Below are 26,038 nucleotides of genomic sequence, written 5' to 3'. Positions count from 1 at the left end.
CTGAGTGCAAGGGGGCTTGTTTTACAGATAATATGCATCACGAGTCCTCTCGATGTTGTCTGTCATCATTCAGGACGAGGTTCTTATGTAACCTGCTGATCCCACGTCCATGTCTCCCCTCAGCCATGCTAAACCTTATCTCGAGTTTTCCCCAGCACCATCGCCCTGCTTCTTGTTCATCTCACACGCACGCACACAGTTGTCCCAGGAATAATGCCAACGCTTCCCCCAACAGCGTGATGCTCAAATGGTTTAAGCTTTTCGTGTGCAGTTACGTTTTGCCATTGGAGTAGATCTCGTTAGGGATGCGCAATTAAATTACTGGGTTTGAAAGTCGTTTGGAATAATTTTTCTCTATTTGTTTATGCCATCAGCTCCGTACGCATTTTGGTTCATTTGTTTAATTTTATTTTGGAGTTTTAATGATCGCTTTTTAAATTTTTAATTATTTTATAATTGTATAAAATATTTGCTTCATTCTAAAATCAAATCTGTGAAAGAAGATAAATACAAAGGAGTCCGGCATTTCTCCCCCTCCTTTCTTTTTTATTCTTTCTTCCCCTTAGGTAATAATTTTTTAAACATGTCCTTCCATTATTTGTAAAGAATGCTTTTTAAAAATAATATGTGTATATATATATATATTTTTGTTTTTTTTAAGATTTTATTTCTTCCTTTTTCTCCCCAAAGCCCCCCGGTACATAGTTGTATATTCTTTGTTGTGGGTCCTTCTAGTTGTGGCATGTGGGATGCTGCCTCAGCGTGGTTTGATGAGCAGTGCCATGTCCGCGCCCAGGATCCGAACAAACGAAACAGTGGGCCATCTGCAGCGGAGCGTGCAAACCCAACCACTCGGCCACGGGGCCAGCCCCTGTATATGTATTTTTTGATGAGGAAGATTGGCCATGATGAGAAAGATCTGAGCCCATCTTCCTCCATTTTGCATGTGGGACACCACCACAGCATGGCTTGATGAGTGGTGTGTAAGTCAGCACCCAGGATCTGAACTCATGAACCCCAGGCTGCTGAAGCAGAGTGTGCGAACTTAACCACTGTGCCACCGGCTAGCCCTAAAAATAATAATTTTTATAGTAGTACCTAGCATTATTGAGTCCTTGTACATCGAATGGTGAGCTCATTACCCTACATGCACCATCTCACTTTCTTTGACAAGATACCTATGAGGTAGGGTCTGTTATTACTCCTGTTTATGTAGGAGGAAACTGAGGCTCAGAGAAGTTCAGTAACACAGTCAAAGTCACACAGCGAGTAAACTGTCCCCTGGGACTAGAAGCCCGGTCTTCTCCCAGTGTGACCACTATGCTGTGCTCTCTGTGGCTTTGGAAACTGTCTCTTACCAAGTGTTGGTTGGTTACTTTTGATGAATAATTTTTAAAATATCCACGTAGACTTTTGGCCCTCTTTCCCCCAATTACTGTTGAACAGACAGAGCCAGGGCTGAACCTGGCACGGATGATGAAACCAGGAGTGGGTGGTGGCCTTGTGATTCCAGGACAAGATTGTATCAGTGAAAGTGGTCCCATTGGCTTCTCTCCATAGAGCGAAAAGCTCTGGCTCTTTATTACAAACATCATCTATTTATGTCCTCGTAGCCGATGCAGGAGCCACTGTTGGGAGATTCCAGTGACCTTTCTGCCCTGTGCTTCCTCCCCTGGAGCCGCCATGCAGGCCGCGTGGTTGGGGATGAACGTCTCCACATTGACTTGCCTCTTGTCTTGGTGGGTGAATGGGCGCCTGTATTTTAGCAACTGCCTTTCCTTTCTGGTTCTCACAGTGAAACAATTCAAAATGTGGGATGTCTTCAGATGCTACCTGGTGGCTCTTTGACACCAAGTGCAACCCTAATCGACCGCCTCATTTGCAGCAGCCCCGGGTGTTGGACTGTCTGTAGGCTGGGGAGGTGACCCGCTCCCGCGCCTGCCAAGCAGCTGGCCGCTCCGCTGGAGTCGGCTTTCGTTGGTTGCTTTCCCATTTTCTATTTCCTGATGAAAAGTAAGCAAAGCGGGGGCTGGCCCCGTGGCCGAGTGGTTAAGTTCGTGCGCTCCGCTGCAGGCGGCCCAGTGTTTCGTTGGTTCGAATCCTGGGCGCGGACATGGCACTGCTCATCAGACCACGCTGAGGCAGCGTCCCACATGCCACAACTAGAGAGACCCACAACGAAGAATATACAACTATGTACGGGGGGCTTGGGGGAGAAAAAGGAAAAAATAAAATCTTTAAAAAAAAAAAAAAAAAAGAAAAGTAAGCAAAGCGACCCAAAGTAATGGGCTGGCGTGCTGAGTCTCCCCGCCACACACACACACACACGCATGCACACGCACAGGCACACTCCTTGCATCAGGACCTCAGGTACCATGGAGATTTAGAAGTGAAGTGTTTGCTTGTTGAGGGAGGAGATTTCTGCATCACAGCACTGGGGCCTGCTGTGCCTCAGTTTCTCCTTGGACTCTGTTTGGTCCCGACTCACCTGTCTTCGGGCTGCCGGCTCCGGGTGTGCACACATGCAGATCTGAAGCGGGAGACCCTGCAATCCTATTCGCGTTCTTTAAAACCCTGTTCAGACCAGCAGGGAGATGCCGAATGGTGTGCTCGCTGGAGGGAGGGCCGGCGGGGGGTACTTCTTGCCATTTAAATGACACAGGTGGATAATTATATCATCGTCCTCTTTTCAGTGAATCATGCTTCATTAGAATTCTGGAAATAATTTCTGCAGCTTGCTGTGCCCCCTCATGAAAGCCGGCGCGGGGAGGGCCAGGGCGGCAGTGTTTGTGTGTGTGTGTGTGTGTGAGCCGCTGATGCGCAATTTCGCATTGCTGGTCTCTCCCAGCCTCGCAGTCAGGGAGCGCCAAGGACGTTCATGCCGCTGGCCCCTCTGTGACCACGGGACAGGTCAGCGGGGCCGACGTGGACGGCGCTCCTATTCTGGCTCCCACCCGTCCTTTCTGGGTTGTCCCTACGTCCTCTGGCCTTTCCCAGCGCAGCATCCGAGAGTGTGACGCGCAGCAGGAAGTGCTCCTGGGGCAAGGTTATCTCAGCTCTGATGTGCCCCCCGCCCAAGGAGCGGCGGGCGGCCAGGGGAGCCGTTTGTCCTGCAGGATCCATGGGAAGGCGCCTACCCGACTTAGAGTGGCTTTGGCAAATCACCAGAAGGGGATGTCACCGACATTTGTTCTCCTCTAACCCTTTTCTGCAGAGAATAGGGAGGCCTCCCCACACACGTCCGCAAAGGCAGGATGACCCTGCCCGGCAGAGAGCAGGACAGCAAGCTGCGAACAGAAACACAGCAACACATGGAGGGGCCTGCGGGTCCGGGTGTGCGCTCCCAAATCAAAGGAGGGACAAGAAAACATAATAGAGTTTATTACAAAAAAACAAAAAAGGAATGATTTGCTTAAACGTACTTAGTCAAATAGTCCAGAAGGCTGTAGCACAGGACCTTGACTTTACGACCAAAGGACACATCTTTCTTTGTCGTGGCCCCACACTCCCTCCACCCCAGGCGGAAATGGGCTCCAGCTCTGAGCGGGCCCTGCGCCTCCTCTGCCTTCTCTCTTCTTCCCCCACTCCAAGGCCACGCTGTGGGTGTTCTCGGGGCTCTGAGGGTGGCTGGGGGCAGTGAGGCTGTGGTGGTGGCCTCAGCAGCCAGGACCTTCTGATCCAGTCCACAGGGTCCCGTGGGAGCCACAGGAGGGGCGAGGCGCTCCTGGGGTGGCACCTGGGCCTTCCCGGAACTGGGATGCGCCGGGGCTGCAACTCCGCTGAACAAATGCCCAGTAGCTATTCTTGGATTATTGTCTCATTGTCTGTCCACAGACGGCATCATGAATCATAACCGAAAGAATTAAAATGTTACGTGCCAGGATGTCGTTGCTAAGGGATTTCGGGGTGGGGAGGGGCTGTACAGCCTGCTAACATGTGCTGGCAGGTCTTGGAACTACAGCTGTGCACGTCCCAGATGAGAGTCCCAGGGGCCGTCAGGTGTCTTGAAGGGACCACGTTCTGTGTTTGAAAGAAGACATCGGGATCTCCATCTGTAATGTCAAGACTGAGGACGAACTCGTCATGCCGGCAAGCGATGCCCAGAAATGTCCTGGAAGGTGACGGCAATCACAAGCAGTAGCAGAGAGCGGCCGGCCTCGCCCCCGCACTGCATCACGGAGATTAAGGAAACCGAAGCCAAATGCAGCTTGCTGCGAAGAAAGGGCATCTCAGAAGTGGATGGCGCTCTCCCCCAGAGGGTTCCTCATGTTTACAGTGAAATGCTTTTAACAACTGGATTTCCTTCTTTTTCATGTACTCTGACTCTCACATTTGCTAACAAGATGATTGTTTTTTTGAAAGGCCTTTCTGTGCCGGCCTGGAGTTCTCAGTCTTCCTCTGGCTTCTCTCGAGGGCTCCAGGATGGGCAGGGGCTGGGGCTGCTTTTCCTCTCCCATCCTCCTTCCCAGGCTCAGGAACGCCAGACTCAGGAGCCTGGAGTTGCCCATTCTCCTGGTGACAGGTGAATTGTGCCTGAAAGAGAGACGGAGAGAGTCAGGGAAGATCGGTTCCTAAGTGGAAGGCCTCAAATCCTTGTTCCTGCGGCTCCTTCGAGCGCCCGGGATTGACGGCAGGAACGGCTGCTGAATGCAGCTGGGCGTTTGCGCTTCTCGAGGTCCTGAGAAAAGAGGCTGCAGGAGTAAGTGCAGTCGGGTGGGGTCTGCCGCCCGCTCTGAGGGCCTGACAAGCCCCAGAGGTAAATCCTCCAGCTCCAGGATTTCCTCCGTTGGCGCCATCAGTGTTGCAAATACGCTAAATCAAAACGTGGATGAATTTAAAAGCAGTAAACACTCACATCGTGCTGTAATGACAGCATCCTGGTGCCAGCTGTTTTCCGTAATGAAGCGTGATGAGCATCACCTGGACAATTAGCTGATTGTGCGGTTAAATGGAACGGGGCTTCCAGGATGGGAGTGGGAGGAACTGCTCTGACTGAACCACAAACACAGCAGAGCAGGGCCAGCCAGCAGTTACACCGCGGTCCTAAGCGCGTAGATGCCCTCTTCCCGGGAAAAGGACCTTTCTCAGTGCATTTCAGTGTGAGGTCTGGGGCGGCTCTTAGAGCCAACATCTTAACACAGAATCATCTCTTTCAGTCCCCAGACCCCAAAGTGAGTACTTGGAGCTTGGCTTTTTAGTGGTTTTACGTTATTTACAACCATCTTAAAAACTTATTTACGAAACTGCCCCTCTTCTTTGCTATCTTTTTGTCTTTTTTTCTCTTCCTTCTCCTTCCTCCATTTTCTTTTTTTCCCTCAAACTTTACCCGCCGCTTACAAAGAGCTGAAATCACTATCCCCAGGTTGTTCCGAATAAGGTAAATGTCCTTTGATGTCTTTTATTCCTAAAGGTATTAAAATGCAATTGTCTGTTGTTTAATCGTGTTGAATTTAATTCACGTCCATCCCATGCATTTTAGCAGATCGAATCCGCTGGGTATTCAGTGTGTTCCCTGAGTGGTCAAAGTTATAATAATAGGATCTGTAATTTAGGATGTACGAAGAAAAAGAAGGAGAAAAACTCTTTACATAAACTTATTACATAATAGGTTTCTCCGGTGGCAGTGGCATTAATTATAAGCTGGATGTCTGCTTTTTCTAAAGGACGTGACCTCGCCTGAATTTATTTATAAACACAGGAGGGGAGCATGGTGAGAGAATGCGGGGAAAGAGGAGGACCAGGAAAGAGGGCTTTCTTTCCCTCTCTTCTCCTTGCTGGAGAAGTGGGGGAAATGAAATGACTTGAGACTTGCCATGGACATCTGTGTCAGCTCCCCAGGACTGTGAAGTGACGAGACTACAGCGGACAGGGAGCGGAATGGCAAGAAACGGGACAGTTTCCGCAAAACATGTTAGTTTTTTGATGAAGCAACTTTGGTTCCTATCCCAGAAATCTTTCCCCTCTGTGACATGTGACAGTGACTTTCATGAAATTGTTTATTTGGTGTCTTATGGAAGCTGACCAAATAAAATTCCTCAGGAACGCCAAACTAGCTCAGTTTTTTTTTACATAATTTTATGACACCACATGAGCACGGTTTTAGCTCATATAATTTAATTTGTTAAACTGTCTTCCCATCATGGAATAAAGTACAGTATTTTATGTGTGCGCAGGTAAACTTGTATCATTGCCACCTTCATAGACTGATCACAACCACTGCCATTCTCACGCTTGTTATTTTGGGGTAAGAAATGATGTTTCTGGGTACATGGCAGTGGTCGTTCTGTGGCAGCAGCAGGTGTGGGGCGTTGGTTTATTAGTAGCAGCTTTCATGAGGCTGATATTTTCAGTTCTTGGTCTGAGTCTTGAAATCATTTCTTTTTCAAGTCTCTGGAGAGATGGAAAGTTAATTTTATCTTAAAGATAGTGATGATGAGGTTAAAAAAAAAGAAAAGGAGGAGGGTGCAGTGGAGCTTAGAACCGCCCATTTCACACACCAAAACAGTCAAAATTAAAAAGATGGGCACCACCAAATGATGGCAAGGACGTAGAGTGACCTCAACTCTCGTACATTGTTGGTGGGAACGTGAATCCACCCCGCACTTTGGAAGGAGGGCAGTTTCTTATGAAGGTAAATAGGCTCTTCTCTGTCACCCAGCCATTGCCCACCTGGCAGGTTGGCAAGAGAAAACAAGAGAATATGGCCACCAATGTATGTGCCCAAGACGGTTCCAAGCAGCTTTATTCATCGTAGCCCAATCTGGGAAACAACCCAGATGTCCCGGATAATGGGTGAATCCGTGTGGTACATCCATCCAGTGGAATATTACTCAGCAGTAAAGAGAAAGAAGCTGCCGACCCCTGCAGCAGTAAGCGTGAATCTCTAAAACGTGACGTGGAGCAGAAAAACCCAGACACAAAGGAGTTTGTCACTTAAATTTTAGGTGTATGGCATTCACCACACAGACATAAGTAATTTACGGTGAGAGAAATCAGGCCCTCTCTTGTCCAGCTTGGTCAGGGAGGGAGGAGGAAATTGACAAGACTTTTGCGGTGACAGAAATGTTCTGTTTCTTGATTGGAGTGGTGGTTGCATGGGGGTGTGTGTTCACCAAATTGTGCCCCTACGATCTGTGTCTTTTACTGTATGTGCTTTTACCTAAACAAAAACTTTTAAAAATTAGGTGGAAAGAGCCATTGGGAGGACTGAAGCTGTGGAGTGGGTGTGAGAGGACGTTGGAGGATGAATGCTGATCTGATTGTGATGTGAAGTGTGGGAGAGTGTCCTTCTTGTCTTCAGATGCTGAGATGTTTAGAGAGTAAAGCGTCACAACGGTTTAGCCAAAAACAAATCAAGTGCATGCAGGTACGTATACACAGGCCACCCCAAGCACCGTGCGATCAAGTGTGTAATCTGGTTGGGCGCTGTATTGATTTTCGTTGCTCTCTTCTTCCAACTTGTTGGGTGTTTTGAAGTTTTTCATAAAATTTTGGGGGTGGAAAAAATAAAGGTGCTGTGTAAAGATAAGACGGAGGGAGCAATTGCTGCTCCCGCGTTTGCATCCCTGATAGTTATGTTTACAGTAGCTCTACAGCTCCCGCCTCATGAGCTCTGAAAACAGACCATGTTAGGAGAGAGAGTCTCAGGCTGTCATGTGTGTCTGTGTGTTTGCTGGGAAAACGTGCATGTCCACGAGGAAGGTAAAGAGATGCTCCCTATTCTTGTGCCAAAGCATGGTCTCGTGGGCTGAGTTGTGTCCCCCTAAACCCTAATGTAACTGTCTTTGGAGATGGGGTCTCTACAGAGGTAATTAAGGGAAAATCACGTCACTAAGGTGGGCCGTGATCCAGTGTGACTGGGATCCTTATAAGAAGAGGAGATGAGGACACGGACACACAGAGGGATGACCACATGAGGACACCAGGAGGAGATGCCGTCTACATGCCAAGGAGAGAGGCCTCAGGAGGAAGCAGCTCTGCCCACACCTGGATCTCAGACTTCAGCCTCCAGTACCGGGGGACACTCAACGTCTGTGGTTTACACTGCCCTGTCTGGGGGGCTTTGTCTGGCAGCCCCAGCTGACTCATACACAAGTGTGTGGTGGCCTCAGCTGTCATTTCTTTCTTTGGTTACTATCCTGCAGAAAAACGGTGCTGAATCTTTGCTTCTGGATCAAGCTCATTGTCAATCTCTCTCACTCATCTCTTTTCAAGCAAGGAGGCTGTGCCTAAACCAAGTGACTAGAGAATTTCCTGTAGGTGGAACCGTGCCTGTAGCACCTGGCAATAAGCCCCGGGCTTCGGGATCAAACGGATGAAGTCTGCCTCTCTGTAACGTAGCAATCGAACTTCCTCGAGCTCTGCAAGCCTGTTTCCTCGTCTGTGAAGCAAGAATTACAACAGCTCTGCTTCCGGGGCACGCCATGAGGATTAAATCAGATACCGCGTTTGGATGCCTGGCTGAGCGTCCGTGTTGAGGAAGCCTGTGCTGGTCCCATTGTTACCAGCTTCATCACCGTAGCCATCACTATTTCAGCATGATAGAAGCCAACCCAGAAACACCTGTCACCCCAGAACCTCAGATTCTCCCCACACGGTGGTCTCATCCCTTCTGTCCTGTGAGTCGGGGACTGAGAGGCCAAGTAGAAACATCTTGCCCCCACGTGTCCGTGCCTCTCCCACCTGCCGGTCCCAGCGTGAGCTGCCCTCTTGAAGACTCCTTCTCTGCAGACGGTAAAGAACTGCTCGTTTTCTCTGGAGATTTCCGGGAGCAAATGGTGTCCTTCAGCACCGTTGCTATTTCAGAGGAGGAATTTGCATGTTATTGGCACGTCCATCTGGGAGAGGGAGATGTCTTTGGCGGATGGGAAGTAATTACTTCCCATTCTTTTGTGGGCGTGTTAAGCTTTCGTGCCTCTCTCAGTGTTTTTCATGGCTTGTTTTCCCCCCGACTACTGTAAATATTTTACACGACGGAGGACTGGATGTCGCTGTGCAGACGGCTCTCCTGCATTAGAGGGGTCGGGGGTCGTGAGCTCGGAGCTCACCTCGGAGCTGGGAGGTTTTGCACCCGGTTGGTGTTTCTTCTCCACAGCTGGACACTGAACAAGGAAAATGAAGGCCCACCAGCTGGATCGTAGTCTGACTTTGCCCGTTGATTAGGTCAGAAACTTCTGAACCTCGAAGATGGTTTCTCTCCTTAAATATGACCTCTCGGCGCCAACCATGACGTTCAGTGTCTTCCTGGTGGTTGGGGCGTAATTCTGTTGCTGAATCTCAGCCTCCCGGGAGGTGACTTACAGAGAGCGGTGTCGTGTATTGAAACGGTCTTCACCTGACGGCACCATCCAGCTTAGGATTGTAGGTTCTGCAGCCTGGAGTCAAATCCCAAATGGCTGTGTGACCTTGGGGCTTCCGCTTGATCTCAGGCCCAGAAGGACAGTGTCGACCAGTGGATGCCCATGAATGTGTCCAGGCTGTAGCCATCAGGCGCTTGCAGGTTGGAACAGTAGGAGACCGAAGAGCTCGGCCACAGTGTTTTGCAGCCCCTCCCATAAAGAGGTGGAGTACATTTCCCCTCGTGCCTAGAATCTGGTCTTATGCTTTGACCAGTAGAGTATTCCGGAAGTGGTGTCGCATGAGTTCTGGAGCCCGCCCTCAGGAGGCTTTACAGCGCTTGCATTTTGCCCGCGCAGAACACTGTCCTGAGGCCACCATGTAAGGAAGCCAATGGTCTGCTGGAGTACGAGAGGTCTGGTGGAAGAAAACGGATGAGCCACGGCCAACGCTGAGCTGGCCGATGAGGCTCGGCGGTTCTCAGAATCACGCGGTGCTGGGCTTTGCGCCGGCTTCTCCTTCAGCGAGACATGTCATGGATGCAATAGCAGATTAAGATCCCTTTCAACCTGGTCTGTTAAGTCTTATCATGAATCAGGATTAAGTTGGGTCAATTACTTTTTTTTTTTTTAAGATTTTATTTTTCCTTTTTCTCCCCAAAGCACCCCAGTACATAGTTGTATATTCTTCATTGTGGGTCCTTCTAGTTGTGGCATGTGGGACGCTGCCTCAGCATGGTTTGATGAGCAGTGCCATGTCCACGCCCAGGATTCGAACCAACGAAACACTGGGCCGCCTGCAGCGGAGCACGCGAACTTAACCACTCGGCCACGGGGCGAGCCCCTGGTCAATTACTTTTTGATAAAGCATTTATCAAAATTGATAAGAGAACCTGTAACCGTCAAGATGATCTTGTAGGTTTCCCCCTTTTCTCTAAGGCAAATTATATTGATTGCTTTGTTTTTATTCCCGTAATAAGCCCACCTAGTGACGATCTTCTTTATACGTCAGTCTCTGGGTTCAATTTGTTATATTTCTTAGGGATTTCTGCATCTGGGGAGAGACGATGCCCGTCCTTGTGGTCCTCACGTTGAGGCTATGTTGGCCTCACACGTTCAGCCAGGGAAGTTCTCTCTCTTTATTCTCTGGAGGAATTTGGGTAAGATTGGTGTTAGTTCTTCGTTCTGTGTTTGGGAGAATTCATCTGAGTGCCATCTGGGCTGGGGTTTTCTTTGTGGGATTTCAGTCTCTGTGTTAAGCCATTTGCCAGGATTAACTATTTTAATCCTCACGACAGTCGGAGTAGGGTCATCCTTACATTATTATTGCCAGTTACAGAGGAGGAGAGGTAGCTTGCCCGTAGTCTCAGTGCTGGAAGGATCCGCACCAGGGATCTGGGACCCTGACCACTGCACCGTGCTGCCCGAGTGAGCGCTGACCACAGCCCAGCCGTCCCCTTCAGTCCTCGGCCAGGGGAGGGACGTAGGGGCTGGGCCTGCTTGGCGTTGTGAGGAACCGAGGGGGCATTTTGTCCCCATTCCCGGGGTTCCAGCAAAGGAGAGGACGGGTCTTCCCCAGAGTGCTCAGGGCCCCCCTTTAACCTGGGATGCCCGTTGGCTCACCCACATGGCACCGCTCACAGGGCAGCCTTGGAGTTCTAGCTGCTTCCTCCGGCTCGGTGCCTGGTTGCCGCCCCTAGAGATGGGGCTGACAGGTGCTGATGCCGCTTGCCTCCACTGCTGAGTGGGGCCTGTCTCCAGGCTCCCCCATCCAGGTTGGTGTGGGGTCCCTCCCAGGAGCCTCTGGGTACCACGTCAGTTTGCAAAGGCCCCGACCTCAAGAGGGATTTTGTCAAAGCCGTGGGGGGCTGTGGTCTTTGGAATCTGCAGAACTGCCCACTGCTTCCCTGGGCTCTGGGCTTCAGCCTAGAGATGGGCAGAGGTGTCCTTGCAGTTTGTCTGGTGGAATTTGGTGTGACCTCCAACCTCGCTGAGCCAGGTGCCCGGTCCCACTCCCAGCCATGCTTGCAGGATGCTCATAATTAAAACATCCTTCCCAGGCTCCCGGGTCTTTGGGTGCCATTCACTTCCTGAATTGCCATAGGAGCCTGAAATAGGTGATATGGTGTCATCTGGAAAGGAAACCAAGCAGGGGGACGCACCGAGCCCTCGGTTTCCCTCGCTGTCTTTGCAAGGAGCCGTTTTCCAATTACAGCGAGGACATGGCGGGATCACAGAGCCACCTAGAAATAGCTCTCTGTGTTGGGAGGCACATTTCACTTTGGCAAGAGGAGGATGCTGCATTCTGGGCGGGGGAGTGGGTTTCCTCCGCGTTCTGGCTGCAGATCCCAGGAGATGACTGTTTAGTCAGTAATGAGAGGAGAGGCGGCTTCTCCCTCACTCTGCTTCTAACGCCAGCGCCACCAAGCAGATTGCGCCACAGGCAGCACAGCAAGACAGAGGCACCTCCAGGTACTCAGCACCCAGCACCAGAGCCAGGGAGACAGAGAGGAGCCACCGAAGGGGCAGCCCAGCTCCTTGGCATCTTTTTCACTGTAAAGAGTATCCACGTGCGCTGCCCTTCCCCCAGCCCTGAGGAGGAAGGTGGGGGGTTGTTGGCACCTTGTTGGAGCCCGGCATTGAGCCAGGTGACAGGTGGGAAAGGATGGAAGTGCCCTTGATGCCTAGGCAGGTAGTGTCATTTCCCCATCTGGAATGCAAGCTTACACACGGAAACTGGGGAGGGCTGTAAGACAGCTCAAATGAAGTGCTAGGTGGCATAGGGCATAGGGCATAAGGTGGTGTCCAGTTAACGGTGGCTGGGGGATTGGGTGGATGATTGAGTGGGTGGGTGGATGAGTGGTTGGATGCGTGGCTGGGTAAAGGAGTAGGTGATTGAGCAGGTGGGTGGGTGCGTGATGGGATGGATGGATGAGTAGGTGATTGAGTGGGTGGGTGGATGAGTGGTTGGATGAGTGGCTGGGTAAAGGAGTAGGTGATTGAGTGGGTGGGTGGGTGGGTGCATGAGTAGGTGATTGAGTGGATGAGTGGATGGGTGGGTGAATGGGTGGATGAGTAGGTGATTGAGTGGGTGGGTGGATGGGTGGATGAGTAGATGATTGAGTAAGTGGATGGGTGGCTGAGTAGATGATTGGTTGGGTGGGTAGATGGGTGGGTGACTAAGTTGGTAGGTGGATGGGTGGCTGAGTAGGTGATTGAGTGGGTGGGTGGATGGGTGGGTGACTAAGTGGGTAGGTGGATGGGTGGCTGAGTAGGTGACCGAGTGGGTGGGTAGATGGATGGCTGAGTAGGTGATTGAGTGGGTGGGTGGATGGATGGGTAAGTAAGTGATTGAGTGAGTGATTGGATGGGTGGGTGAGTAGATGATTGAGTGGATGGGTGGATGAGTAGGTGATTGAGTGGGTGGGTGGATGGGTGGATGAGTAGGTGATTGAGTGGGTGGGTGGATGGGTGAGTGATTGGGTTGGTGGATGGGTGGATAAGTAGGTGATTCAGTGGGTGGGTGGATGGGCGGGTGGTTGGGTAGGTAAGAGGGTGGATGGGTGGGTGATTGGGTTGGTGGATGGATGGATAAGTAGGTGATTGAGTGGGTGGGTAGATGGGTGGGTGATTAAGAGGGTGGGTGGATGGGTGGATGAATAGGTGATTGAGTGGGTCGGTAGATGGGTGGGTGACTAAGTGGGTAGGTGGATGGGTGGCTGAGTAGGTGATTGAGTGGGTGGGTGGATGGGTGTGTGGATGGGTGGATGAGTAGGTAATTGAACGGGTGGGTGGATGGGTGGATGAATAGGTGATTGAGTGGGTGGATGAGTAGGTGATTGAGTGGATGGGTGGATGAGTAGGTGATTCAGTGGGTGGGTGGATGAATGGGTGATTAAGTGGGTGGGTGGATGGGTAGATGAATAGGTGATTGAGTGGGTGGGTAGATGGGTGGGTGACTAAGTGGGTAGGTGGATGGGTGGCTGAGTAGGTGATTGAGTGGGTGGGTGGATGGGTGTGTGGATGGGTGGATGAGTAGGTGATTGAGTGGGTGGGTGGGTGGATGGATAGGTGATTAAGTGGGTGGGTAGATGGGTGGATGAGTAGGTGATTGGGTGGGCGGGTGGATGGATGGATGGCTTGAGGCCGGCAAGCTTATTTTGCACGCAGTGCTGACGTCGTCCAAGAAGCCCTATGGAAGTGGCTTTCTGATCTAGGTGGGGTGGGACTAAATCAGCAGAGTTCCAGCAGGAGCCAACCAGATGGCCTCACACCCTCCTCCCCTGCCTGTCTGTCGAGTTAACTTTCCTGCATCGAATCTTCCGGGGCCCTGAGTTCCTCCAGGGCTCTCCTTGCTCCTGGTGCTGCATCATGCCCCCTGCACCACCCCTGATAGCACGTGTATTGTTCCCTCCATTTCCCCGTGCTGGTCTCTCAGTCCCTTGGAGGCTGAGGATGATGGGGATTGCAGCCATCTGGTTGTGGGATGCCTTTGAGGATAGGGCTGGGGTTTCGCGAGGCCCGCAACATCTGGCACGAAGCCTGGCATGTAGCAGGTGGGCAGTGGGGTCAGCTTCATTTGTTGACTTGAGAAGGACAGCGGGCAGGTGCCTTGTGGATTGGGGTGGCTCCTCACACCACCTGTGGGACCCTGAGCAGAGGGCTCCCCGTGCTGCTCCACACACAGCCCCCGACTTGCCCCAGCACTTCCTAAACACGCTGGCCCCCGTGTGCTTCCAGCATGGCCCTTGGGCACGAGACTTGGACGATTTTCAGGCACCCACGATGGTGGCGGCCTCACCCTTTCCTCCACTTGTTCATTGAGCAGTGAGTTCCTGGGTCTGTGGGGGTACTCTCCACTGTGGTCCAGCATCTGCCCACAGGAACACTACACGTGTCACCGATGAGGTGGGCGCAGGGCCTGGGTGGATGAGAGAGTCTCCCTAATTCAGCTGTAGATTAGAGGGTCAGAATAAATGCCGGAAGCGAGGGGCAGCACTGGGAACTGAGGATGCTTCTTCTGTAGCGGGCCCTTCCTTCCTCACTCAGAGTGTAGGAAGTGGCTGCATTTGGAGGGGGAACAAGGGCTGGGGACGCAACAGGGCAGAGGGTTCTAGAAGGACGTGCCGATGGCCTTTCCACTGGGCTCTGAAGGAGCACCCGGGATGCGAGCACCTGGCCATGCTGGGATGCACATGGGGAGGAGAAAGAAGTCCAGGAGCCGAGGCATCGAGATGCAGGTTGTACATGGTGGGTGAGGCAGGAGGCTGGGCGAGCCGCAGACCCGGGGCCCCAGCCTCTCGTGGACGAGGCGGTCTTGGTTGCTGCCTTCCTTGGCGACTCCGAGTTGTGCTCTGCTGTGGCATTTCCCAGGGCGAGCGGGATGGAGACCCCAAGCCCCATCTTCCTACAATCATAACTCCTTGTAGGCTGTCATGGTCATGTCGTGGATTTTGAAAAGGTGCTTCAGGGAGCATGAGACCAAGTCACTGTTAGGTGTAAGCGTTTGAGGTGCCAAAAAGAGCACAATTGTCAACTTCTGAGTTATAAAAACAGATGAAAAGCTTGCGCGTGCTCCCGGCCATTCGATTCTGTGAAGCGGGAGGGTGGTCTCCGAGGCTGGCTGCCCGGATGCACTGGCCTGTGATGTGGAGAGGCGTCCGAGCATCTTTCCCTGCCCGCCGGTGCTGCTGTTGGGGGAGAAGATGTGAGTTTCCTTCGCTGGCATCCCTGCATCCTCGGGTCCCCATGGCCTGGTCACCAAGTCGGAGCCCCCTGGGACACCCTCTGCACATGGTGGTCTCAATGTCAACCTCTCAGGAGAGGCCTTGTCAGCATCTGCAGAGGGTCCACGTCTCGGATGTGTCATGGGCAGTAATTTCTGCCGGAACCGATGTTGCCGTACCCTCATCCATCAGACCTGGAACCGTTGATACTGCCTGGACCGTACATAACATCTAATATTTTTCATGTCAGTAATAACGAAGATCAAAGGATTTGTAAAATGCACCATGTTTAGATGTTGTCTCTGCCTTGGGGCGTGAATTGTGGGGACGCAGGAGCATGAAAGTCCAGCCCCGAGGCAGGCGGACGCCCGGGGAAAGCAGCCCGCTTCTGCGGGAGGCCAGCGCTGTGCAGACAGGAGGCGCTCCCGGCGTCTTCCCAGAGGCTGCAGCCGCCCTCCTTCTCCTCTGAGATACAGAGGAGAGAAATAAAGACTCCCGTGCTTTGTGCTGCATAACTCTTGGGTAAAAAGTCCGTAAAAGGCCTTCCCTCCTCCCCAGATACGGATCTGAGAGTCAGGGTGATTTAGAATGAGAGCGACAGGCCTGAGATAAACGACCAGTGTTTGCACACGTGGTGTCCGCTACCCTCCTGTCGTGTGTCAGCCCAGGAATGGCCATCCTCATTGGGATTCTTTCCATCCACTCCCCAGCCCCCTGGAGATGTCGGCCAGGTAGCTGTTTCTCTGGCCACCTTCGTGTTCTCTTTCCCCACGGGCCTCCCCATTCCATGGGTTCCTCTTTTCCTCTTCTCTGCAGAAGCCCTGACTCCCTTCGAGTTCCACGTCTGGATTCTTCTCGGGACCTCCCCATCGTCCCCCAGTGCTAGCGTCCAATCGTCCCCCACTCCTCCACATCCATCCTGCCCATCACACAGACAGACCGGCACATTTGCCACATCACCCATCTGTCCACCAAACCTTTGCTCTGGCTGTCACCCCTGCCAGGAGCGCCTTCTCTCCATAGCACCCTCCATGTGTTCACCTTAAGTGATGGCCCTGAGACTGGAGGTTGGCTTAAGAAAGGAGGGGACAGGAAGAGCCACTTTGAGTCCAGAAGGGGTTCCTTGCTGCGCTGGGCTTCTCTGCATCCAAACATTCCTGCCTCAAGCTGGATACCTGCCTTTCACTGTGGTGGTGCCGAACGGCCGGCTTTGGTACACGGCGTTGAAGTGTTACTTGAAGCAAGGAGGGAGGAGGGAAGTCGAATGAATGGAACAAAACAAAACCCCCCAAAACAAGTGGGCTGTGAATTCAGCCTCATTTGTTCATTCTCTCCCCTCCGATTTGTTAGGACAGGGTGGCGTCCATCCTTTTTAGAAAGGGGCATTTGCCCACCCAAGACACTTTTCATTGCAGAAACTTCTCTGCTCGCCCAGCCAGTGCAGCCTGCCCAGCGTGGCTTGTCACAAGCTCTGGAGAACAACCCGTCATTAATTGTAGGTTGTGCTGCTATTTTCCACTAAGAGTCTTTCCTCTGATTCCATTACAAGTTAACTTTCTAAAAAACACCATAGTCAATGAAAATTATTTATAGACATAGTGTGTGCCATGATAATTAGAGAAGGATCTGATCTTGGCTTCAGCACTGACTAGCTGTGTGATGCTGGGCAAGTTACTTAACCTACTGTGCCTCAGTTTCCCCGCATGTCAAGGAGAGATGATGGGGCCACTTCATAGAGTTGTTAGGATCAGAGGGGATCTAGCCATGTGAAGTCTTTAGAACAGACAGTGTGTCCACGTAAATGCCTGATCCGTCTTCACTCTTGTTACTGATATGCATGCCTGAAACCTGAGAAAACGGACCCCAACATTCTGCCTTCCTCCTGATTCCAAGCCGCCAGCCAAATGCCTGCTGGATGCCGCTGAGATGCCACCATCAAACCTCTCCATCCTCCCCTAAAGCATTTCCTGGGAAGCCGTGCTGTGCCAGGCGTGCGGCAGGCAGCAGGGGTGCAGCCCCCGAGCAGGACAGGCAGGTGGCCACCTCCTGCAGGGAGCACTTTTCTGGCCTTGAAATCAAAGGAGAAACAGTCAGGCAATTATCACAAATAAATGTCCGTATTGTCCTCCCTTGCATGGTGGGCCCTGTTCTTCTGGTCTGGCTTCCCGGGTGCGCAGTCACTCGGTTCCCAGCTCTTCCAGCCTCTCTCTGGAAGCGTAAGCTTGGAATGGCTGCTTGCTGGTCCAGTTTTACGTTGTTTCCCGCAGCTGTCCTGGGCGTGTGTTGGAGTGCGGACGTGTGGGTGTGTGCTTGTGTATATGATTGTGTGTTTGTTTCAAGGGGGCTTAGGGACCTCTGCAATGAGCTGTCCGCTGCTCGCATGTAAGTACTCAATAACAATCATTCGAACGACGACAGGAGCAGCAAGGTTTTTAGGGCTTACCGTGTGCCAGGCACCACTCCAAACCTTTACAGACACAGTCTCCTCGAATCCTCACGCCCAGCCCATTTCACAGATGAGAAAACAGGCCCGTGGATGAACTGTCACGCCCAAGGTCACACAGTACGCATCCGGCAGCCCCGAGGCCAGACAGCGCCTCTCTGCCAATTTCTCTCCTGCTGGTCCACCCAGGTGGACTTTTGCCTTTTTTTTTTAAATTGTGGTAAAATACACGTGACGTAAGTTTTACCGTCATAACCATTTTTAACTGTATAGTTCAGTGGCGTTATGTACGCTGTTCTGAAACCATCGTAACTGTCCATCTTGAGAACGCTTTACATCTTGCAAAACTGAAACTCTGCCCCCATTAAACTACCACTCCCCATTCCCCCTCCCCCACCCCCTGGGACCCACCAGATTCTCTATGAATTTGATGACCCTGGTACCTCCTGTAAGTGGACTCAAACAACATTTGTCCTTTTGTGACTGGCTTATTTCACTCAGCATCACATCCTCAAGGTTCACCCGTGTTGTAGCAGGTGTGAGAATTTCCTCCCTTTTTACGGCTGAATAATCTTCCGTTGTATGGCTAGACCACATTTTGTTTATCCGTTCCTCTGTCGATGGGCACTTGGGTTGCTTCCACCTTTGGCTATTGTGACTAATGCTGCTGTGAGTACGGAAGTACGGTTCTCTTTGAAATCCCGCTCTCTTAATCTGCTCAGGCTGCCATAATGAAATACCGTGTACTGGGGTCTTAAACAGCAGACATTTGTTTTTCACAGATTTGGAGGCTGGAAGTCCAAGGTCAGCGTAGCAGCGGTTGGGTCCTGGTGAGGGCCCTCTTCCTGGCTTGCAGACAGCCACTCTCTGACTGAGTCCTCACGCGGTGGAGAGGGAACGAGAGCATCTCCTCCTCTGCTGTTAATGCACTTACCCCATCGTGGGGACCCCACCCTCGTGACCTCACCTGCTCCTGATGACCTCCAAAGGCCCCCATCTCCGCACACCATCCCACTGGGAGTTAGGGCTGCCACATAGGAATTCAGGGGAGACACAGACATTGAGTCTGTAATAATCCACCCCCTGGCTCCCCAAAATTCACATCCTTCTTGCGTATAAAATACATTCGTTCCATCTCAACAGCCCACAAAGTCTAAACACATTCCAGCACCATCTCCAAAATCTACAGTGTGAAGTCTCGTCTGAAGGTCATCCGCCGCAGGTGTGGGTGAGCCTGGCGGTACCGTTCCTCCCGAGGCAGGGTTCCTTTCCAGCTGAGACCCCGTGAAACCAGACAAGTTCATGCTTCCAAAATACAGCGGAGGGACAGGCCCTGGAGAGACGTGCCCATTCCAGAAGAGAAGAATCAGAGAGAAGGAGGGACGGACGGTCCCGGGCACCTCCAAAACCGGGCAAGGCAAAGGCCATGAGATCTTAAGTCTCGCGAATAATCTTCTTCGGCTCCAGGTTCTGCCCAGCAGCAGCCTCGCCCGCACGGCTCCCCACCCCCCAGGCTTCAGGTGAAGGCTGTCTGACCTGTTGAAACTGAGACAGTGGCCCTTACATTCTCTGTATTGCCTTTGGGATCATTTTTCCCTCTTCTTGAAGAATAGTGCATATTTGCCACCAAATAGCTCTGTTGTCTCATCCTGTCACACCCAGGAAGCCCAACAACCTTCCTTCATTTCATTTCGTCCCAACTTCATCCCCTTCAGTTTAGCCCAGCAGTGTCTCTGCTCCTGGGATCCCATAAACTATTTACCGAGTGATGGTTCAGCCACACCCTTGGTATTCTCTTCAGAACCTGCTTTCTCATCTTTTGCATCTTGGATAGGCTGAGGATTTTCCAGATCTTCAAGTTCTGCTTCCTTTTTGCTCAACAATTCCTCTTTGGATTTCTCTCTCGCTTCTTGCATCTTACTCTGCGCGGTCAGGAGATGCCAAGCCGCTCCTTCCACACTTTGCTTGGAACCTTCCTCAGCTAGACATTCAATTTTGTTGCTCACGAGTTCTGCCTTCCACACAGTGCTGGAACGTGGCCACAAGTCAGCCAAGTTTTGTCACTTTATAACGAGGATCTCCTTACCTCCAGCTTCCCGTGACTTGTTCCTCATTTCCACTGAGAGCTCTTCAGGATGGCCTTCGCTGTCCTCATGTGTAGCGTGCACCTCAGCGCTCTTCCAGCCTGTACCCGTGCCCTCTTGCAAAGCTGCTTTCCGGGTATTCGTCAGAGTGGCACCCCCCACTCCCAGCCCCAAAATCTGTATTAGGGTTCTCCAGAGAAACAGCACCAACACGATGTGCGTAGGTGTGCAGCTGTGTGTATGGACGTGTGCACACACACGCATAGAGAGATTTGTTATTATGGAGGCTGAGAAGTCCGAGATCTGAAGTCCTGGCAAGCTGGAGACCCGGCAGAGCTGATGGTGTCGGTTTCCAACTGAAAGCCAGGGGGCTGGAGACCCAAGAGGAGCCAGTGTTTCCTCCCAGTGTGAAGGCCATGGAAGGCCGACACCCGGCTCACACAGTCACGTGGAAGGCATTCCCCGTCACACAGGTTTTTGGTGATATTCAGGTCTTCACCTGATTAGACAAGGCCCACCCACACAGGGCAGGGCAATCTGCTTGACTCAGCTCACAATTCAGATGTTAATCTCACCCAGAAACACCATCATAGACATGCCCAGAATCACATTTAACCAAATATCTGGGCCTCCTGTGGTCCAGTCAAGTTGACCCACAAAGTTAACCATCCTACCTGGATATGTACCCACAAGTAGAATTGCTGGATCACCGGGTGGTTCTAGGTTTAATTTTTTGAGGAATCTCAACGCTGTTTTCCCCAGCCACTGCACCCTTTTGCATTCCCACCGGAAATACACAAATCTGTTCGTTTTTCCACACCCTTGCCAACACTTGTTATTGTCTGGGTTTCGATAGTAGTCATCCTGATGGGCGTGAGCGAGTTTTGCCTTTGAGGGTTTGGCTGAAAGACAAGGAATGACCCTGACCAGTTGTCACCTCGGTGACACTAGGCTCTGTGTGATGTGTGACCCTGCAGACCCCTCCTTCTACCTTCAGTCATAAGTGCCAGCAGACTAGGTTGCCGGCTGTGGACCTCCCCTCCAGAATCTTCATCTCTGTCCCTGTTGTGCACAGTCTGAAGCCCAGGTCCAAGGTGAGCAGTCACCCTACAGGAGGCCGATGGAGCTCATTCCACCCGATGGTTCCACCCTGCCTCTGTATCTGCAGAACCTGGGGCTGCCCCCTGAAATGGTGCTTGCCTTCCACCCCTGTTCCCCCAAGCTAGTGTAGACAGGGGCCGCCATAGCTCCTCTTGTCACTAGCGAGCCAGGGAGGGGCTGGATTGGCTACTGGCTTCTCCTGTGGGGTGGCATCCTTGGAGGGCACGGAGCATTAGGCGGTGCCCAAGAGTTGACATCAACGTCACTCTGAAGCCACGGGTCTGGGGCCCCCAGGCCTCTAGCACAGGAGCCCACGGCCTCCGTGAATTGTGTATCCGTCAGAGGATCTCTGGGAAAACAGAACCGACAGGTTGGAAATATACATATATGTATGTAAGGAATTGGCTCACATGGCTGTGGGGACTGGCAAGTCTGAAATCTGTAGGGCAGGCTGGAAACTCCAGCAGGAGTTGATGCTGCCGCTTGAGGCAGAATTTCCCCTTCACCAGGAAATCTTAGTATTTCCTCTTAAGGCCTCCAAAAGATTGGATGAGGCCCACCCACATTATCACGGAAAGTCAATTGACTGCAGATGATGCGTGCGGCTCCAGGCTCGCATCTGAATGCCTGGCTCATTTGTGGTTGTAGACTGTTGCCTCCGAGCCCAGGGTCTCCCTGTCTGGGGCACCGTGAGTGCTGTGGGCCCTTCCCACGTGGGCTCTGGTTCACATCTCCCTGGGGGACCCCCAGGCATCCCAGGGGCATTTGGCTTTGCCTGCCTGGCTGCCTCAGCATGTCACGGATCCCGCAGCTCTTTGATTTTAGTCAACAGACCTGCCGGGCTCGGGTTGGAATCGTTTCCTGAAGGTGTTGGCCTTGATGTCACCCGCCTGGCTGTGCACACGTGTGTGGCACGTGCAGGGGTGGAATTTTTTTCCCCTAAACTGAAATCTGGTGAAAAGCTTTGAGTGCTTTTTCGAGGTTTCTCCCTCTCTCTGGTTATGGGGACTGGCTCGTATCTAAGCAGAAAGACGGACTCTGGGGCGTGCGTGTCGGAACCAAGCGGGCCTGGTGGGAATACAGGACACGGCCGAGGGGGTCTCCAGGCTTGGGCCTCGTGGCTGCACAGATTGCTCCCCCCATGGGCCTTCTGCACAGAGGCACGCTCTCAGAGATTCTCGTGGAATGATGGCCTCATCGTGAAAGGGCCAGGGGCTTTGAGAGGGGCGGGTGTGGTGTTTGACAGAGTGGGAAGACGTGACTGTGTGGGTTCGAGGGCCCACGGATGTCGCGGCTGCTGTCGTAAGAGTTACAATTGGTCCTGCCACTTGCGACAACGTGGATGGACCTGGAAGGCATTGTGCTGAGAGAGATGAGTCAGATGCAGGAAGACAAACACCGTATGCTCTCACTTATATGTGGAATTAAAAATAAAAAACCCAAACTCCTAGAAAAAGTGATCAGATCTGTGGTTCCCCGAGGCCTGGGGTCGGGGGTGGGCAAAACGGGTGAAGGTGGTCAAAAGGTACAAACTTCCAATTACAAGACAAACCAGTGCTGGGGTGTAATGTCCAGCATGGGGACTATAGTTAACACTGCTGTTGACAGTGGTAAACTTGAACGCTGCTGAGGGAGTAGATCCTAAAAGTTCTCATCCCAAGGCAAAAAAAGTTTAGCAACTATATGAGGTGATGGATGTCAGGCAGACGTATTGTAGTAGTCATTTCCCAATACATCTATGTCAAATTATTATGCTGTGCACCGTGACCAGTGTTGTATGTCCATCATATCTCAATAAAACTGAAAAAAAAAGATAGATCTCCTGTTTAAAAAAAAAAAAAAAAACAGCTATGATTGGACTCATTTTGCCATCAGGCCTCCAGTGACGTGAGAGTGTGTAAGAGGTCGCTGCCCTGCAGTTGTCACCTTAACGTGATTTCCACTCTTGCAGGTGGCCATCATAGCGGGCAACTTCGAGCTGGCGGAATACATCAAGAACCACAAGGAAACGGACATCGGTGAGTAGGCTCGGGGATGGACCCCGGGGGGGTACCGTCTGGCTAAGGAGATGACCCCTTTCTTTAATCCTCGTTAGATGGTTCAGAGCCCGCTTTTAGCAAAAACTTGACAGAAGGCACAGTCCTAGCATCTTTTCCGTCTCTGTTCTTAGTTTTCTTAACTCGCGGTGGGGCTGGCGCTAAGGAAAGCCAAGGAAACCGACAAAGTGGCATGCAGTGGGTGCAGGGCACTGCTGTCCAACTGGCGAATCAGCTAGTTTGCATCTAAATCAGATGGGTTTATTGCAAGATTCTGTAACATAACACACTCCCATTGAAAGGAAGAGATGGCGACTGAAGGAGGCAAGAGAGAACCAATGGGACCCTGCCCCCACCTTCTCTCTGCATCCGTTCCACTGTCCCCAGCAATGGTGCTGACGGCCATTCCCCTTTCTAGTCCCCCTTGTACCAACCAGGAGGACTGTCTCCCGGGCTCCCCCTCTCTCCCATCGCCCCGCCGGTGGCTGGGCCCGGTCTTGCATCTTGGAAGAGCCCGCTGGCCTGTTTCCTCCAGCCCCGGGCTTACACAGGACCTGCAGCGGGGAGCAGTCTGATTGGACCAGCAGCGGTGAGCTTTCGAAGATGGCGCCATCCCCTCGAGGGGGTGGGCGGTGGGGCTCCAAGGCGCCTGGAGAAGTAGCGGGATGGCATCTGTGTCTCACTGCCTGTGCCCCTCCCCCCGTGTTTGGGGATGGGGGTGAGCGAAACCGTGTGTGTTTGGCTGTCGAGTCTTCACGTTCAAGTTTGTGGCCGATACCCGCCCTGCCTCTGAGAATCGCACAAGAATGCAGAGCCAGGGGCTTTGTCTGCATCAGCCAGCACCCTGTGCTGAGCATCAGGCCTCCCGAAGGCTGCGCCCGATGCTGACACGAGTTCCTCCCCTCCCCCCCGCCATGAGCCAGGGCAAATCACTTAATTGCTCTGAGATCCACGCCTGCACCACGGCCACATCAGCACCTCCGTGTGCGCGCATCATAGAGATTGATGAGTTAACGTCTGCAAAGTGATTTAGAAAATGAACTGAGCTCTCAGAGTGCCAGCGACTGTCTTCCCACTACCTCCCTAATACGAGAGAGCCGTACGATAGGATAGGGAGAGCTTGGGGTCTAAAAATAGCGGTTTCTGTGAAGGCATCTGGGACTCTATTGAGCAGGGCACGCAGCAAAGCAGAGAGGTGAGTGGGTGTGTGTGCAGGTCCCACCCCACGACTGTGGGGATTGTTAATGGCCCCTGTGGGTCTCTGAGTTGTCTGCAATGCTTAACAAGCTCGGGGGCCACCCTTATGATATTTATTAAGCGCCAACCCTGATTGGAGCTCATGCAACAAAGAAGGGTCTTCCTTATCTGGCTCTCAGAATGGGGCTGAGAGACCCTGGGACTCCGACCTCTGCCCCTAAGCCCTTCCTGCTGCTTCAGCCCCCTCCCGCCCCACCTGGAATATTAGGACCCGCCGCCAACTCTCCTTCTCAGAAACTGCCGAATTCCGTGAAGCACCGGGCGGATTTAAAAACCCAGATTGGGGAGGTTCCTGGCCTGTCTCTTCCATTTTGAGATAGAATTAGCTTTTCTATCTGTGGTGCAAACACCTCTTTACAAACAGATTTTTTTCTTATCATAAAAGTAATCCCGTTTGTTGGATGAAGGCGTTTTAATTGCTACTCACCCATTGTGATCAACGATTTCTTTAAACCATAAAGGACATACCCTATAGAGACATGGGGGCACCCACTGCGGGCTCCTGCGACTTCCATATTTCACAGTGTTGGGACTGAAGCTTGAGGCCTTTCGCTTCTGTGCCTTGTAAACCCCCGGGGCTCCGTGATGCTGCGGGGCCGGCTGTTACAATCACACCACACGCAGAGTGTCAGTACCTCTGTTACCCGCGCCGTGGGCTTTCCAAGTTCGTGGCCCCGAGGGAAAGGACAGCCCAGAAAATCTGCACTTTCCCGCAGGGTCCCTTCAGCATCTCCAGAGAAGGAAAAAGAGGCCTTGTCTTTCCTCTGAGTCGTCTGACTAAGGTTTTGTGGCTGTGAACTAGCAAACCGGCCTCGGTGCAAACTGCACCGTTGAAGTCAACTCTGTTGAAAATTGCGCAGAGATGAAGGGCAGGGAGGCTGCGGGCCGTCTGTGGAGGCAGACGTCGCTCCGACCACCAACGTGTCGAAGCTCAGGGAATCCCTATAGATCCCGCTTCAGGGCCACGTTAACCAAACCTCTAGATCCGAACCCAGGTGTTTGCTCTCTGCCCCGTGCCCACCCCAACTTTCCGTCTCCCCGTGGTGTTACTTTCGGGAGCCAGAGGTTGGGTGTGAGGTGGGGAGGGTCTGATGCTGTCCCTCCCTATAGCCTGGGCCCTGTCTTGCCTGCTGGGATCCTGCACACGGGTCCGTGCCCGTTGTCCAGGGAAGCCGCCCCGCCTCCCGGTGAGTGAACAGCTGACGCTGCCTGGGGGCTGCGTGCCCACCAGTTCACCTGCAGCATCTCACCCCTTCGGTCCCCGAGCCCGGGTGCAGCTCCTGTCTGCAGCTTCCCTAGGAAGAACCTGACGTAGGACATGGCTTTTGGGGTTGAGCTCCCCCAGGAGTGGAGCCTGAGGGATGGGTTTGAGGGCACGGGGTTTACTGTGGAGGTGGTGCCGTGGGAGCATGAGGAACGAAGCCGGGGAGGACAGGAGGCCAGCTCAGGTGTGATAATGAGCAGCTGATACTACAGGCACCTGAGGCTGGGTCCCATTGGGGACCTCTGGGGGAGTGCCAGAGCATGGCTTGGCGTTATTACACCCCAAGGGTGAGACAGCTGATGGATTTATCCGCTAGTTCAAGTTCCCCCATCAGTTCAGGTCTGCTCTATGCAGGCGCCATCCTAGCACCGAGGAAAGCCCTCGTTGGGGAGGGGCAGGTGCCTTTGAGGGTAAGCACTCCACGTACACGGGAGCACCGAGTGCCCAGGGGATGCGGGCAGGGCCGCAAGAGCATGTCCTGTGCAGGACTCTCCCGAAACCGCACACTGGAGTGATTGACCCAGCAAGGCTTTGAACCCAGGTCCATCCGACTCTGGAGGACTCTGTTCTCTTCACCTCCACGCTCTGCTGCCTCTCTTGGGAAGCCAAGAAGAGCACGTCACCACACACGAGAGCTTCAGGCATCACTGTGGGCTGGGACAGGACAGCTGGGGGGTCCTCACTGGGGCTGGTCCTGGAAGCAGGGCTGGACGGCGTGGGTGGAGGCAAGAGCAGGGTTCTTCAGTTACAGGCCACTGACAGGATGGATCACCTCCGCCGTCAGAGGGGTTT

The 26,038-nt window shown here is 52.5% G+C and overlaps 1 protein-coding gene across 2 annotated transcripts in view; it reads left to right on the top strand.

Moving 5' to 3' along the window:
• SHANK2 (SH3 and multiple ankyrin repeat domains 2) overlaps nt 1–26,038 on the top strand; it is a 559,575-nt gene that overhangs the window by 167,035 nt on the left and 366,502 nt on the right. For both annotated transcript variants that reach the window (XM_070488373.1, XM_070488372.1), the window contains 2 exons: nt 22,641–22,707; nt 23,144–23,314. In XM_070488373.1, the coding sequence (XP_070344474.1) occupies nt 22,641–22,707; nt 23,144–23,314 (238 nt within the window). The remainder of the gene's footprint in view (nt 1–22,640; nt 22,708–23,143; nt 23,315–26,038) is intronic.

The sequence above is a fragment of the Equus asinus genome, chromosome 17 (genome assembly GCF_041296235.1).
Source record: "Equus asinus isolate D_3611 breed Donkey chromosome 17, EquAss-T2T_v2, whole genome shotgun sequence".
Taxonomy (NCBI): domain Eukaryota; kingdom Metazoa; phylum Chordata; class Mammalia; order Perissodactyla; family Equidae; genus Equus; species Equus asinus.
Note: the sequence above shows the minus strand (reverse complement) of the source record. Positions and strands in the feature narration are given on the sequence as shown.